Source organism: Camelus ferus, chromosome 19 (assembly GCF_009834535.1).
Source record: "Camelus ferus isolate YT-003-E chromosome 19, BCGSAC_Cfer_1.0, whole genome shotgun sequence".
In the NCBI taxonomy this organism is placed as follows: Eukaryota; Metazoa; Chordata; class Mammalia; order Artiodactyla; family Camelidae; genus Camelus; species Camelus ferus.
The window spans coordinates 23,298,764-23,314,239 of NC_045714.1; the positions used below are offsets into that span (position 1 = coordinate 23,298,764).

The window sequence follows — 15,476 nt, forward strand, 5'->3', positions numbered from 1 at the left end:
CACTAACTGCAGCACGTACATAAAACAGATCTTCAATGTTTTCAATCAAGAAGGGGAATATATAAGACATGTCTTTTTTTAGAAAAAGGATATCTTTTTCTAAAATACTTGCATTCCTGTTTATAAAAACTATTTTTAAATAATACTTATATTGTAAGCAGATAGGTTAAGGGGTCCCCAGAGAAAGAGAATGAGGCATGGCTTTCTTGACATAAAAGAAGCTATTTTGGGTCTAAGTCATTTTGTGTTCTAAGCCTGGCCACAATGTTTGCCCTTGAACAGGTCTCAGTAATTAATGATCTTAAGGGAAGTAAAAGAATGCAGGAACAAAGCAAAACAATAGTTCATCTATAAAACAGAGTCCTAGTTACTCCTCTAGGGATATACGTAACAATCTGATACATATCTTTGAGTTCAGCTGGAACAAAGACCCCTGTCCAGCTGGGATGGAATGATGACGATGAGAACTTGAGTCAAACTAAAGCTTGGACTCTGTCAACCTTTGCCCCAATTTTACACTGAATTTTCCTCTGCTCAAGCCCCTTCATGAATATGCATATACCACCAAGCCCCTTAATGAGTTTGCAAATACCCTTAGCTTAAAACTTCCCCAGTTTTGCTTTTCAGGGAGACACTGCTTTGGGGAGAATCCCGCGCCCTCCTTACTTGCTGCAGTAAGTCCTTCTCCAGACCTCTGGAGTGTTTGTGTCTCTTGCCTAGACACCCACCAAGAGGTGAGCCCAGTTTTCCCATAACAGTATAATAAATACATCACAAAATATCAACTACTCACCCGCATTGACTATGGCATCCACCTCTAGCAATGTGATGTCACCTCTATACAGAGAAACTTTGTCACTCAAATTCTTCTTCACCTGTGATGTTTCCTGAGTATTTTCTTCTGTAATAAAAAGAATATATATTAACAGTGGTACTCTTAATTAATTTAATAAAGAGAACTTTAATACAAGAGCCAGTATGGGTCACACTCAGATACATTAGACACGTGGAAATAGAGGTTTAAGTACCAAGGGTGTGGCTTGTTCTCTATTTTTTGTGTATTCCTCAATACAAATTTAGTATCACATATATGTCATTCAATAAATTTAGACAAGTTATATTGGTCAACAAAAAGTTCAATGTTTACTATTAATATTATAAAAATATTAATTTTAAGATATAATTATGTACCACTAGTTTCACAAGAAGATATTAAAAAAAAAAAAAGATGTGTAATTACCAAGACAAAATACATTTTCACAAATAAAAAAGCTTACTTCTATTTTTGTTCTGGTTACCTAAAAGGCATCCTTGAAAAGAATATTTACTCAGAAACAAAAAATTTTAGGTTCAGCTCTTAGCTACTTCTAAGTAACAAACTGTTCCTCAGAATGGTATGGATCAAGAACATTTAAACATTGAATATTGAACTCCTCCTTTATCCAATTCTATCAACCTTTCACTCTAGAGGGCACTGCTAGATTTAAAAGAGAAAAAGCTCTGTTCTGCATACAAAAGACAGCAAGCTGGTATTGTTAAAATAAGCTAAAACATTACCTTCTAAAACCTGACATATTTTTAAATGTTTTAGAGCAATACTATAATTTGAATTTTCATCTATTTTTAACAAATAATAGTGGTAAAGCACATTAAACAAAGCTGTATAAAATCAATGTTTTAAAATACATTAAATTGTTATGCATAAAAAGCTTTTTAATATACCTCTAGGAAAGCTGTTGTATAAATTCAAGCTTTTTAAACCATTTATGATCTGTACAAATCTTTCAAGGGGGAGACAATGCTACTGATTCACAAAGACGCCCCTAAATGAGCATGCAGTTTTGAGGTCTCTAGGGGATTAGAGGTGATAGGTTATAAGCCAAGAAAAAATTGTCAAAGACTAAGGAAATGATCTGTGGCCATAAAAGTGATCTTTCCTCTCTCTGGCTCCAAAGCATCTTCTTTGCAATCACTTCTCTCCTGAAAGGATTCTAATCAACTATTCATTGGTGGTAGCAGTAGGGAGGAGGAGGAAGCGGGGGTCGGGGGGGGGGGGTGAAGGAGAAGGAGAAAAAGAATTGTACATTAAAAGAGTAGAGAAAGATTTTAGATGACTTCAAAATTTAAAAAAAAAAAAAAAAAAAACCACGCACACACAGCTGACTTGACCACCGTAGGGACTCCTAGAGTATTCTCCTTAGTCAGATAAAGACTAAGAACTAGTGCTTTACTACAGACTGACTGTTCAAATCTTGTCCATGGATAAGTTATTTATTTTCTCCATGTCTCAGTCCATAAATTACTGCCTCTTTTACAGTTAACATAAGTTCATTACACTTAGAATAATGTTCAGTCCGTGGTAAGCTCTCTACACACACTACCTTTTTTTTTTTTACAAAGGTTTTACAAAAGTTACAAATATTATTTCAGCATCCATATTTAAAATACCACAATAGTTTAAAAATATTTTCAATATTTATTATTATTATTCCCTATCAGTGAAAGAGATTGGACTTTGTGCTCTTACTAATCTGCCAATGCCTGGCCCAATGACAAAGACTTTGAACAAGAAGATCTTGAGTTCCATGACCAATCAATTTCTATTCTTACTACTTTTACCAAATTAGAAAGTCCTGATTCCCAATTAAAGACTGTCAGATGACAATGAATATTTGGTGGTACTCTCAGAAAATTCTAGATATGTGGACTATTGTGAATCTAAATTATACAGACTTCTCATGAATGATGAGTTTCAAAACTCCATCACGCATTACATTGATAAGTATAACACAAATGAAAGCAGAAAGATTGACTGTTTCAACTTGGGAGACAGTAAATAGATTTCTAATCCATCCTCTAGTTGCAGTTAGCTCTAAAAAGTATTTCTTCATTTTCTTGTGAAGCATCATGTATGTAATTGCATTTATAGTAATGTGACAATATATATGATAATAAAGCATGTATTTATTTTTCCAAAAGTAAAGAAATTGTTAAAGAATTGTATTGGAAAGCTTCAAAGTTTAAACCATTTATACCACAATTCAGTTTTCTTAAAAGAAATCCTAATCTCTCAGCTGCAAATTTTAAAAATGGGATATTTTGAGCATCATGAGGAAATATTTTTATTCCTTTCATTTTAAAAATTCACATAAGCATCTTTTTTCCTCAAAGTCAGATATACAGTTGCTGCCCAGTTCCTCACATGGTATATCAAAAAGGCATAAATGTATTCAAAAATTATAATTTGATAGTATTAATAATTACCAGTATTTCTTTCAACAATAAACCAAAATCAAATGGCATATTTTGGACCACCAACTGTTCTCTGTAAAGGCAACAATGTAATTTACCACTAGAGGTCACCTCTTAATTTGAATAGCAATGCACTGCCTTCCTTTTCACACAACTGTGTTCCATAGGCACTGATCCCAATGTGTCTTTTCCCATATCCTGAGTTTTTAGTAATAAACAGGACAGAAAATTGTCAAGTGTTGCTCCCTCATGGACACTGTATATGTACACAAAGCACTGATTCATGTTTTGTACATCACTGGCTTTATCCAACTGAAAGTTGGAATATCTGTCAGTGTGCACATATGCTAGTAATTGGTCTTCCAGATCATATACCATTGATATTGTAAGAAAAAACAAAACAAAACAAAAAAAACTAAACAAAAAACAGAGCTAGACAGTGGCTAAAATAGTAAAAAGGAAAAAAAAACTGATTGTATTCAGGAACTACTGCAGCAGGGGAAAAGAGATCTCAGTATAGAACTGGGGTTAATTCCCAATACAGCAAGGACAAGTGGGGATTTACAGCCAAGGAGCAGAGTAGGGATCAGTGGATGGAAAATTACTAAAAGGAAACATTGGGGGTGAAGGGAGATTTTGGTTAAACAGACAAGATTCTTGCTGAAGGCAAGCCAGGATGGTCAGATATCACCTAGGGTACTGGAGGGGGCAGGGGATGCAGAATCTGATTAGAATGGAGGGTGATCAGATATCAAAGATGGGAAATTCTCTGTAAGTTGACTTAGCAGGATTCCTGCTAAATTTGGACAATGCAGGCCTGGTAATGATGGGGCCTGGTTGAGAAAAGGGCTTAGTGAAACATGACTAAAGTTTAGTTAAGGAGGGAGTCTTTGTCAGTCCCTTCTCTTATTCAAGGAAAGAAGAGACATTCTTCCTCTCCTTGACCAATATAAGTCCATTCTGATTAGGTTGGCCTTTTGTTCATTAAGAACCAGCAGAACCATTTAGTTGAGACCTGGTAGTAGAGGATATTTGCTAGGTGGTACAAGTAGTCAGGTATTTAATGAGGGGAATTTCTATGAAAAGAGAAAGAAAAACAAGGACTAATGGTTGGGGCACACTATAAAGCCAGTTTCTGGGTCCACAGGATAGACAGTTGAGAAGATATCAGGACGCTGGGCTTGAAGCAACTTTCACAGTTTGAATGTCCTTGGTGATGGCATGAGGCATTTCTGGAATGGCCCACACAATAGCAAGCATGAAGGTTATACACACATGATCTGTTGTGGGGATTTCCTTGAAGTTTATATCAGGTCATCCAGATTCAGCTTGTAGGGCTTTAGGGAAGGGGCAATTTTGGTTCTCAGTGATGCCAAATCAGGAGGAGGGGAGAAAAACTGGAAACATTTTGGAGAAATGTAGCCAGATATTGGAGGAAATGGGAAAATTGGTAGCATGTAGAAGACAATGAACAAGATTAGAATTTAGTAACCCACAAGGGTACACTATAGTTTTTCAATGAAACATAAAATGTCTCTCTACAGTCACCGTCCTTTTTATTCTGGTTTACAAAATAAGTCTGGTCTCATTAGATTTGGTCTAACTATTTACATAAGTGCAGCAAGAACGGTAATTGACCACTTAGGCCTTTCAAGTTTGCTTTATTAGAACTTTTCATAAACTATCTCAAATTAGATTTTTGAAATCTTCTCAAGGCTAGGAAGACAATCCAAGAACTCACCAACAGATTTAGCCTGTAATACTTATAGATTTGGGTAAATTCCTCTCTTCTCAAGGTTCCCAAAATATCCTAAGGTTCCTGGGTTTACCAGGAAGTGCCCTTCTTTAGTCACTGTAAGGCTGGGAACTCTATAAATCAGGTACCAGACTGGTTTTTCCAAAAGGCTTTGTAAGCATTAGTTCTATAAAGCAAACTTTAATTCTTTAAAACTGTCTGATAACATGAGATCCTATGCATCATTCTCAAATATGACATCTAGCCAGAGTCAATAAGGCAAAAATTTCCAATTATGTCCTGTTACAAAAAAGACAGATTCTTATTTAATTTATACAAATAATGTCACTGCCATGAAAATAAGAATACTCAGTAGAGTTTCTGAATTCTAGAGAGATCGGGTAGGGGGAAAAGATAAATGTTTCGTTTTTGTTTACAAAAGTATAATCAACTAAATTGCTATGAGTTATAGATAGCTTGAGAAAACAGAAAAAGGGGTTTCTTAAGTAAAACATTAAAGAACCAGCAATGCTCCAAAACAATAACCATAAAAGTCAACATCACTCTTCATTAGTTCATTCAGTCCCATGTAATTGATTCTTTTTCTCCCCAGCGTTATTTAATGTATTGGAACAACAACAAAAAACCCACATAATTTTCTTACCCTGTTAAACCAATAACTATATTAAGTAATCTTATATACTGAGATCTATTTCTGAATTCCCTATTCTATTTTACTAAGCACTTTTTATAGTATATTCTTTTTTTTTTCTTCATGTAACTGATTTTTATTCTGCTTGATCTTGGGTTAGCATTTTTTTCTGAACCAGTCAGCTTCTGCATTACTTCTAGAAATTGTTACCCGGTCCAGAGGTATGGTCTCAAAGTTACGTAAGCAATAATGCCTTCAGAAGCCACTACCCCAGAGTACCTGCCATCGTTCTCTCTATGGATCTCTGGAATAGTCACTTTTTGTTGAAGACAAAGCACTCTTGCCTGTCGTAGACTGCAAGAGCTTTCAGGGAAGAATCAGAGTAGAACAAAAATTATCTTGGATGATTAAAAAACTTAAGATGGTCATGGTTAAAGATTTGAGGAGAGTTTGTTATTAAAAATGATGCAACTGATAAAGGAGTCTAGTTACTTCTATGACATACAATGTTTAAATATTATAAATGTATTATAAATGATAAAATTATACCAGGACATATGATAGATAAAAAGGGTCCTGGCAAATTTCTATGAACTTACTACAATTTCTGAAATATCTATATCAATCATTTTTACCCACACCAATATAACCTAGGGAAGTATCATTTAATTAAATGATTAAGCATCATTTCTTATTTGACAATGTTTCCCACTCAACTTAATCGGTAAAATAAATCAAAATTTTTTTAACATTTCTTCTTTACAAGGTGAAAAAACAAATCCTTTGAGATTTTCCTGGGTCCCTCTGGGAAATACCAATCTCAATTAGAGTTCAAGATTTCATTTAGGATTTAATTTGGGGAAGTTCTCAGAAATGTCAAAAGGTTTGAACACTTGATTCATTCAAATAGGATCATAGATCACTATGAAATAATACTTCAGTTCTCATAAACAGATATAATAAAAACAACATAAAGCACAGGAAATTACTTTGATAAGACAGAATCTTTGTTTCTTAGGTAGATTACTTAAAAGATAATTTTTTACAATCTCTTATTAATAACAGACTAATAATCCAAGAAAACTTCGTTGTTTTAATAGAGAAAACTCAATTCTAGTTTTGCATCAATACATTACTGGGCTCATTTTAAAACAAAAACAAAAAACAAATTCATTCAATCTTAGCCAACTTGATCACAGATAAAATTCCTCTTCTGTAAACCTTCTACAACTCTATCTCCATTCAGGTTTTCTTCTACATTTTTCTTCTTTCTCATTCTGGAATAACCAGTGATCTTGATTTAGGGTAAAATGACTCTCTTTTCCCTTAAAAACAGCAACAAAAATCTTTCATTCCTCACAAACTTTATATACAGAGCTATTTCTCTTCATCTTTATTATTTTTACTAGTTTCATTTATGTATATTAATTATAATTTTTAATCATTATTATTACCCTTTATTTTACAGAGAAGACTAAGAAGTAGACAATTGCAAATCGTGTCACATACCAGCATTCTGTAGCAAACTAGCAAATTTTATACATATACTATCTTTCAATTTCTAGAGATATGTTTTTTAATAGTATAACCTTTCAATAAGGCAAAAGAACATTTATTAACATATTCAAATATATTTAGCTTTTTTATACCGCATTAAAAGAAAGAAGCCAAAAGTATATAAACTTAAAGTTATCTTCAGTAATTGGCATTCCAGTAGTTTATTTTACTTAGAAACAATCTAGATTTTTATTGGATAAAAGAAGCCAAAAGTATATAAACTTAAAGTTATCTTCAGTAATTGGCATTTCAGTAGTTTATTTTACTTAGAAACAATCTAGATTTTTATTGGATACCTATACTTAATTTAGCATAAGTCTAAGGTTATAAGGTAGTAAAAAGATTTTGTAAACTATTTTTATGCAGACATATTATAATGTCAAACAAAGCTTGCCATCATTTCAAGTTATTTCCCTGTTAACTATTTTTATAGCACATGCATGTTAGGCAAGCTTTGCAAAAGCAGAAACCTAAAAAAGTTAAATACATGGATTTTCTTTTACGTTATGCTTCATATACAAGAAGTCATGGATAACAAGCAATTCATTTTTACTACATCTTTACTTGTACATTTGGTCTTCAGTTGAATTTATAATTTTTATAATAGTAAACATCTAGTGGATATAACATAAGCTTATTTGACTAGTAACCCTAAGTACAACAAAAATGTATGCTTGTATTACACTTACTGCTGATAACTGAGAAGATATACCTGTTTTTTTAAAACCAACAATATTGAACTAATCATATTTACCAAAGATTTACCCAAGTCACATGAACTTGAAAAGTATTTGGGTTAGTTTCTATATTTCTGGGAGTTTTAGGAATATTTAATTGATATAAATGCTTGTTATCTCTAAACCAATATGAACAGAGCTCCTTTATGAGATTTTATGGATTAACTTGATAATACCATCAAAAGTAGAAAAATATCATGTAAACATAACATGCACACATACAAAAATATATATACAGACAGATGCAAACAGAGATCTTATAGCTTCCACTCTAAAACTTTAGCTGTGAGTCAGGTAAATACAGTAATAAACTCTGGTCTTGGCTCCCCTTGATGTTTTTATCCAAATTATGTTTCTGACAGAAGGAACAAGTTAAGTTACCTGTTCAGTATAAGGGCTAATGCTTTTACCAATATTTGTTGAGGAGACTTCCAGGATTTTTCATTTGCCCTGATATGTAACCTTAGGGAGGCTGTGGACCAAATTTTAAGTGAGAAACTGACAGGAGACATCAAACAGCTGTCTGGATGTCCCCATAGCTTATCTGAGCGGATAAAATATCCAGTCTGTTTTCAATTACCTTCTCTTCCTTTTCAGCCTCAAGTAGTTGCTTTCAGGGGCCCCTGAGTCCCTTGAGAGACCCTAGTAGGGAGCAAGGGGCCTAAAATTCAAGTGACTATAGGGAAGTGAGGAGCTAAACTGGGAAGGGAAAAGTCAGGCAAGGGGAGACAGGGATGGAGAAGATAGGAGTTTGAGGAGGGACTTTGCAAAGGATTTAAAGGGAACTGAAGAGAAAATCAAAGGTGGAAGGAATCAAAGGAGGAGGAAGAAGACCAGAAGCAATGGGAAGGGAGAGCACTCAGACGTCAGTTTGGGGAAACCTTAGGTTTCCCAAAGAAGCCAAAGAAGTTACAAATTATCTTTAGTAAATTCATGCCAGCAAGAAATGAAGTAGACAGAGATGGCAGAGCATATAGTCAGCAGGGGCTCGAGAAATGGGCTTCAGTGGACTGAGAACTTCCCATGGGAGAAGCAGATCAAAGACAGAGAACAGAGAGGCCTTAGAAAGACCCAGGAAAAATCTTTCCAGACCAGGAATAAATCTCCGCTTAAAATAAAGAGCCAGGAAGAAAGACTTCCAACCCAATAAGCAACTTTCAAGCAAAGAAGCCTGGGCCTCTAACCCAGCTTCAGGAAGCATACTTAGAATCTTAAGGTTAAAAATGTGCCTACTGTGCTTCAACCGACAGTTGTCTAGGGCACTGGCTCACCAGAGGTCACCACTAGGCCCTACTAGAGATCGCCAATAGATCTCTACCTTTCAAATGATCTCTACTTCTCATTGTCTTTGAGCTATTTTATAATCCTGTAAGTTGCAGAAAACAGATAATACTGCAAACGATTCTTATCCATAGAAAAGCAAATAAATTATGTTGCCTTGAATGCAATTGATACTGTCGTTTGGACAATTTGCATTTATTTGCATTTATTTGTAAATTCATTTCAAAGTTCCTCACTACGTATATCTGTGTGGGTCTTAAAATTCTCCTTTGAACCAGAGATAAATAAAACTGTTGATAAATGTTCAAGCTTTTTGTAGAAGTCATGATCTCAGGTTTACAAAAACATTTCCCTCTAATACACATTTTCATTTAGTTCCAGTATATTTATTTAACTAATACTTCTACAGCATTTACTATGTGCCAGGTGCTATTCTAAGGCTTACAAATAGTACCTCCTATAATCCTTAAAACAAATCTATGTAGCACATATTACTACCATTCCCTCTATGTAGATAAGGAAGCTGAGCATACAAAAGGCAGGTCGTTTGACCAAGTACACACAGCTGGTAAGTACAAACCTGGGCTCTGAACCCAGGCTGCCCATGCTCTTTACCAACAACCTGCGCAGGCTCTCATTTACCTGTTTTTATTTGATGGAGCCCATGAGGTATCTGAATGAGATATCTGTTGTTTAAGTCCTGTCTCTCCCATCAGTTACAAAATACACCAATTTCACCCACTCAAAAAGCATTACTTACTTTTGTCCAAGGAAAAAAGAGTAATTAGTTTATTGAAGTAGTTACCATACTTTGAAAACAATGCAAAGGCCTCAGTGATTTCTTGCTACTATTTGACAAAGTTTCATAAGATACAACACACCAGGGTTTAGAGGACTACATAATAAAACAAAATTTGCAGATGTTAATCATGAATTTTGTTTGTTCCTTCTCTATTTTATTTATTTATGTAAAATCATCAAACTTGCTAATTCATTTTCTCCAACACATACTCTATTTGTACTGGGATTCAGTTTACTATTTAAATTTATGGCCTTATTCTGAGCTCTGGCATTTATATTACTATTTCACCTCTTTTTTAGGCATCAATAAACCACTTTAGAGATATTGATCCATTTATGAGGTAAGAATATAATGCAATGCCATAGTAACAACAAAAGCAGATTTGATCAAATATACATTAACTCAATAATGACATTAAGATACATTAGGAGAAACAAACTTTGTTTCCTGAATCTTAATTAAGATGAACTGACCAACATTTCCCTTGTTTTAAAAGCATAACCATTAAGATAATAATTATTGATAATATAATTTTCATAAAAATCATAATTATATTTTACATTTCAAACTTTTAAAATATATTGAACAAAACTGTCTCATCGCTTTTCCTCTAGAACTGCCAAATTACCTAACAGGCCACTTGAGATACAGCTAAGGGACCACCACTGGATCCTCTGACCACCTGGAAGACTAAGATGCTGGGGAATAGCCACAGGAAGTGCCTACAACACTTCAAATTCTTATGTTCCCTCATATTAACATCCTCTGTATTTTAGCACCCACGGGCATGACACACAACCACCAAGGTCACCAATGAGTTGTGGATCCCACAAGAAGAGGCCTGTTGCCCGCTGACCTCTTTCATTCTGAGGATGCCAGTAAAGTCAGTTTGGTTTTAATACAGCTGTGTACATACAAATTCAAAGTAACATTCCCTCTCCCTAAAAATAAATAAGAAAGTTACTAGGGGACCATATCACAAAAGAAAAAAAAAAAGATCAAGCAAATTTCTTTATAGTGTTAAAATTATATTAAATTTATAATCAAGGTAATCAGAAAAACAATTTTGAGTTCATTAAGAGGCTTTAAGGATACACAACTTGAGAACTAGAGGAACCCAGGGATGCAGGCTGTGTTTCTGAAATTGTATCTTGAAACCAGCCAGCCTGTAGACCTGCACACCTCCATGTGTGCCAGGCTAATAATCATCATGACATTATTCCAGATTCCTGCTTGTTTTGACCTTCCAATTTAACAGCTCACTTCTTCATTTTTTTAACTGAGTTATAGGCAGTTTACAATGTTGCGTCAATTTGTGGTGTACAGCACAATTTTTCAGTCATACATGAATATACATATGTTTATTTCATATTCTTTTTCACTGTGAGCTACCACAAGACCTTGTATATATTTCCCTGTGTTACACAGTATAAACTTGTTTATCTATTCTATATATATACCTGTCAGTATCTACAAGTCTAGAACTCTCAGTCTGTGCCTTCCCACCCCCATTCCCACTGGCAACCATAAGTTTGTATTCTGTGTCTGTGAACAGCTCACTTCTTTAATTGGGCCAACATTCAATCTGCTGCCTCTCTTCCTAGCTCCAACACACAGCGCTTCCATGGATGAAAATCTCAGCAACAGATTCCTTTTCTTTTCTGCCCTAGGACTCTAAACTAACCCTGTCAAGGAAACTATCAGATAAAATGCTCATATTTGAGTTAAGACCTCACTTGAGTACAAAGACAGGAATCCAGGCATGATAGTCATGCTGAGTAATGCAGGAAATAGAAAGCCCAGCAAGTTCTGAACTCTGCATTCCAGTGTAATGATAATAAAGCATACACAAATAACTTCAATACAAGGAAGAAAGATTTTAAAGTATTTGGAGGTTCAGACAGAAGGAACATGCAATGAAGTTTGGTCTGAGTGGAGACATCCAAGCTGAGTTTTAAAGGATCAGGAAGAATACCAGAGGACAGTAGGGCGGGATGGGCATGAAAAGAGGAAGGGCATTACTAAGTCAAAGGGGCAGAAAAGAGACTTTGCCTTGAGGAAAAGTAAGTATTCATCCATGACGAAGATACGGAAAGCACCACAAACTGGGGCACAGTGGCAGATAAGATCAGAACTATTCAGGTTTAAACTGGATGGCAGAAGGCCTTGGATGGCAACTGTTTAGAATCCATTAAAGAAGTCACAAATAGACAGCTTTTGCTTATATTTACCCCAAAGATAAGATTTTCTTCAGCTTAAACAGACTCACTGTTTTTGCATTTTAAACTGTATTTCAATTTTTAGTTAAATTTTAACATTCCAGTCAGGAGATTTCACATTAAAACTCAGATGTCCTAATTCTCTTGAAAAATCAGGAGATCTGGAAATAGTGGTCCCACATCCTCATATGATGTGTGAGTAGAGGCTACACTTTTTGGACAGGTGTCCTTTCCTTTCCAGTTTACAAGGGAGTATATTTGTTTATACCTCAACTAGGCTGGCTTCACTCAGTCATGTTACCTTCCTGTCTCTGACAGAATCTGGGTGTTAGATTTCTGCAACAGAGCTTCAAAAGGTTAATGACTGTATGTCCAAGGTAACTATTAAAAATCTATTAGAAATAGGGGGAGCAGCCAAGATGGCAGAGAAGGACACTCTTAGCTCATCCTTTCCCAGGAATACACCGAAAGACTCATCCATGGACCAACCCATTCACTCAGAACACCTGCTGAACTTTGACAGAACATTGCCTTCTTCAAAAGACAAAGTTTGTCACAAATGTGGTAAGAGAAAACAAAAGAGAAGAAGAAGAAAAAAGGAAAATAGTGCAGGACCTGTCCTGTGGGGAGGAAGCGACAAAGTAGGAATAGCGCTCTTACTCTGCGACTCCCCATCTCCAATGGAGAGGTCATCAGGAACAGACAGGGAACCTCTGAGGCCTGGATCCATGCATAGCAGCCCTTGGCCAACAGAACTAAGTGAAACAGGCACAAAGGATCCCTGCAATCCCCAGCCCTAGATGCGAGCTGGTAGGGGTGGGATGGGACAGTCTGCCCATGCCTGGGCAGAGGACTGGGACCAACTCACAGAAGCAGCCTCAAGGGCTGTGACTGGGAGGATATACAGAACACAAAAGCCTGGGTACCTCTCAAAAAAAAGAAGAAAGCAAGCAACACTGCTGCTGTGCATTGAGGGGAGGGGCACAGCACAGCTGGGCCTTGCCTTGTCTCCAGACACCCATGGCATCATTGCTGGCATGTACTCGAGAGAAGAGAGGTGGGGCTTGGCCACAGCTACCATATTCGCTGGTGCACGGCTCCCAGGTGGAGGCAGGGGTGAAACCTGAATCCGTACACAGGGGCTCTGCAACTTCACAGGCAGGACTGAGATTTGTTTACATCCCCAGGCAGAAGGGACTGTTTAGCTCCACGGGTTACTAGTAGATTTCTGCCACACAGTTGGGGCAAGGGCTGGTGTGGTCATTTTCTGCTATCCTGCCTACCATGCACAGACACAATGCTGGGGACAGTGCTGACCCGGTAGCATGAACTCGCAGTCCCTGAGGGCTGGGGCCTCTACCAGTGCAGGCCTCTAAGACGAGCAGTTGGAGTTTGCACAGCAGGGCACGTGCAGGGGCAGTATTTGGCACTGGGGACAGCGCTAACCTGATTGTGTGCCACAATCCAGGTGTGTGACTCAGAAGTCAGCAGATCTGCACTGGTAGCTCTTAGGACAGAGAACCTGGGGGACACCAGAGCAGCACACTGATATTCCCCCAGCTGAAGCAGGGACAAGGGCAGAGCCAACAAAGAGTACTTAAAGCACTCCAACCCTGCCTACTACACACTGCAGCTCAGAAACAGGTCTGGAAGCCTCCATTCCAACAAAAAGGGAACAGACCCACCCCTGTCAGGGCTGTGACAACCACAGAACAAAAAGGAGGCCCTGCTCAACAACCAGTTCAAGCTCTGGTCACCATAACACTGGCCACACCTTCAATCAAAGGGATAAAGCCAACACACACACAGAAGAAAGATGTAGCCACCATCCATACTAAAAACAGACCTCATGACAAAATTATTAGGGGCACACAGTCTACACAGGAACACATCCTCTTTAAAAAAAATCCCCTCAAGACCACAGTAGATAACTGATACTCCATAATCCATAGTGCCAGAGAGATATAAGTAAAATAGAGAAGCAGAGAGGCTATGCCTAATTAAAAGAACAAGATAAATCCCCTGAAAGAATGATCAATGATATAGACCTCAACAGTCTACTAGATCATGACTTTAAAAAGGGAGTGATCAAAGCACTGAAGAAACCAAAAGAGACTATGAATAGAGACAGAGAATACTTTAAAAAAGGAAATTGAAACTATGAAGAGGAGCCAATTAAAAAGAGAAAACTCAATGGCTGAGATAAGAGTCGAGCTAATCACAGTCAAAAGCAGACTGGACAATGCAGAGGAACGAATAAGTGACTTAGAAGACAGGATAACAGAAGTCACCCAATCAGAATAGCAGACAGAAAAACAAATAAAAACCAATGAAAGCAATGTAAGGGACCTATGGGATAATACAAAGCATGCCAACCTACACATAATAGGGGTCCCAGAAGGAGAAGAAAGAGAAGAGGGGATTGAAAAGGTATTTGAAGAAATCATGACTGAAAACTTTCCAAACCTAAAAAAGGAATCAGATATCCAAGTAGAGGAAGCACAGAGGGTCCCCAACAAGAAGAACTCAAATAGAACTACAACAAAACATATTATAATTAAGATGGCCAAGGTTAAAGATAAAGAAATGATTCTAAAGGCAGCAAGAGAAAAACAAAAAGTTAGTTACAAGGGAACTTCAATATGGCTTTCAGCTGATTTCTCTATACAAACAGAAGAGAGTGGCAAGATACATTCAAAGTTCTGAATGAGAGAAACCTGCAACTTAGGATACGGATACTTTATCCAGCAAGGCTATCCTTTAGAACAGAAGGACAGAGAAAGAATTTCACAGACAAGCAAAAACTAAAAGAATTCAGCAATACTAAACTTATGCTAAAAGAAATATTGAAAGGTCTACTCTAAATAAAAAGGAAGCAGGAAGCTATAGAAAGGAGAAAACCATAATTGGAAAGGCAATAACTACAATGAGCTGCAACAGAATAAACAAGAAGATATAAAAGAGGACATCAAAATCATTAAAGGTAGGAGAGGGGAGCAAGAAAATACAGATTTTTTTTCATTTTTTGTGTGTTCTTTTTAGGATGTGTTTGAGCTTATAAGACTTATGTTTAAAGCAAACAGATATATTAATGGGTTAATATACCTGAAAACTAGGGTAACCACAAGCCAAAAGCATACAACAGAGTCACAAAAACCAAAAGAAACCAAGATAACACAAAAGAAAATTATCAAACCACAAAAAGAAAAAAGAAAAGAACAAAGAGGAAATACCAAATCAG

At 36.4% G+C, this 15,476-nt stretch overlaps 1 protein-coding gene across 3 annotated transcripts in view; it reads right to left on the bottom strand.

Annotated features, from left to right (window-relative positions):
• MACROD2 (mono-ADP ribosylhydrolase 2) overlaps positions 1 to 15,476 on the bottom strand; it is a 1,866,240-nt gene that overhangs the window by 1,777,678 nt on the left and 73,086 nt on the right. For all 3 annotated transcript variants that reach the window (XM_032461806.1, XM_032461805.1, XM_032461804.1), the window contains exon 3: positions 794 to 901. In XM_032461806.1, coding sequence (XP_032317697.1) covers positions 794 to 901 — 108 coding nt within the window. The remainder of the gene's footprint in view (positions 1 to 793; positions 902 to 15,476) is intronic.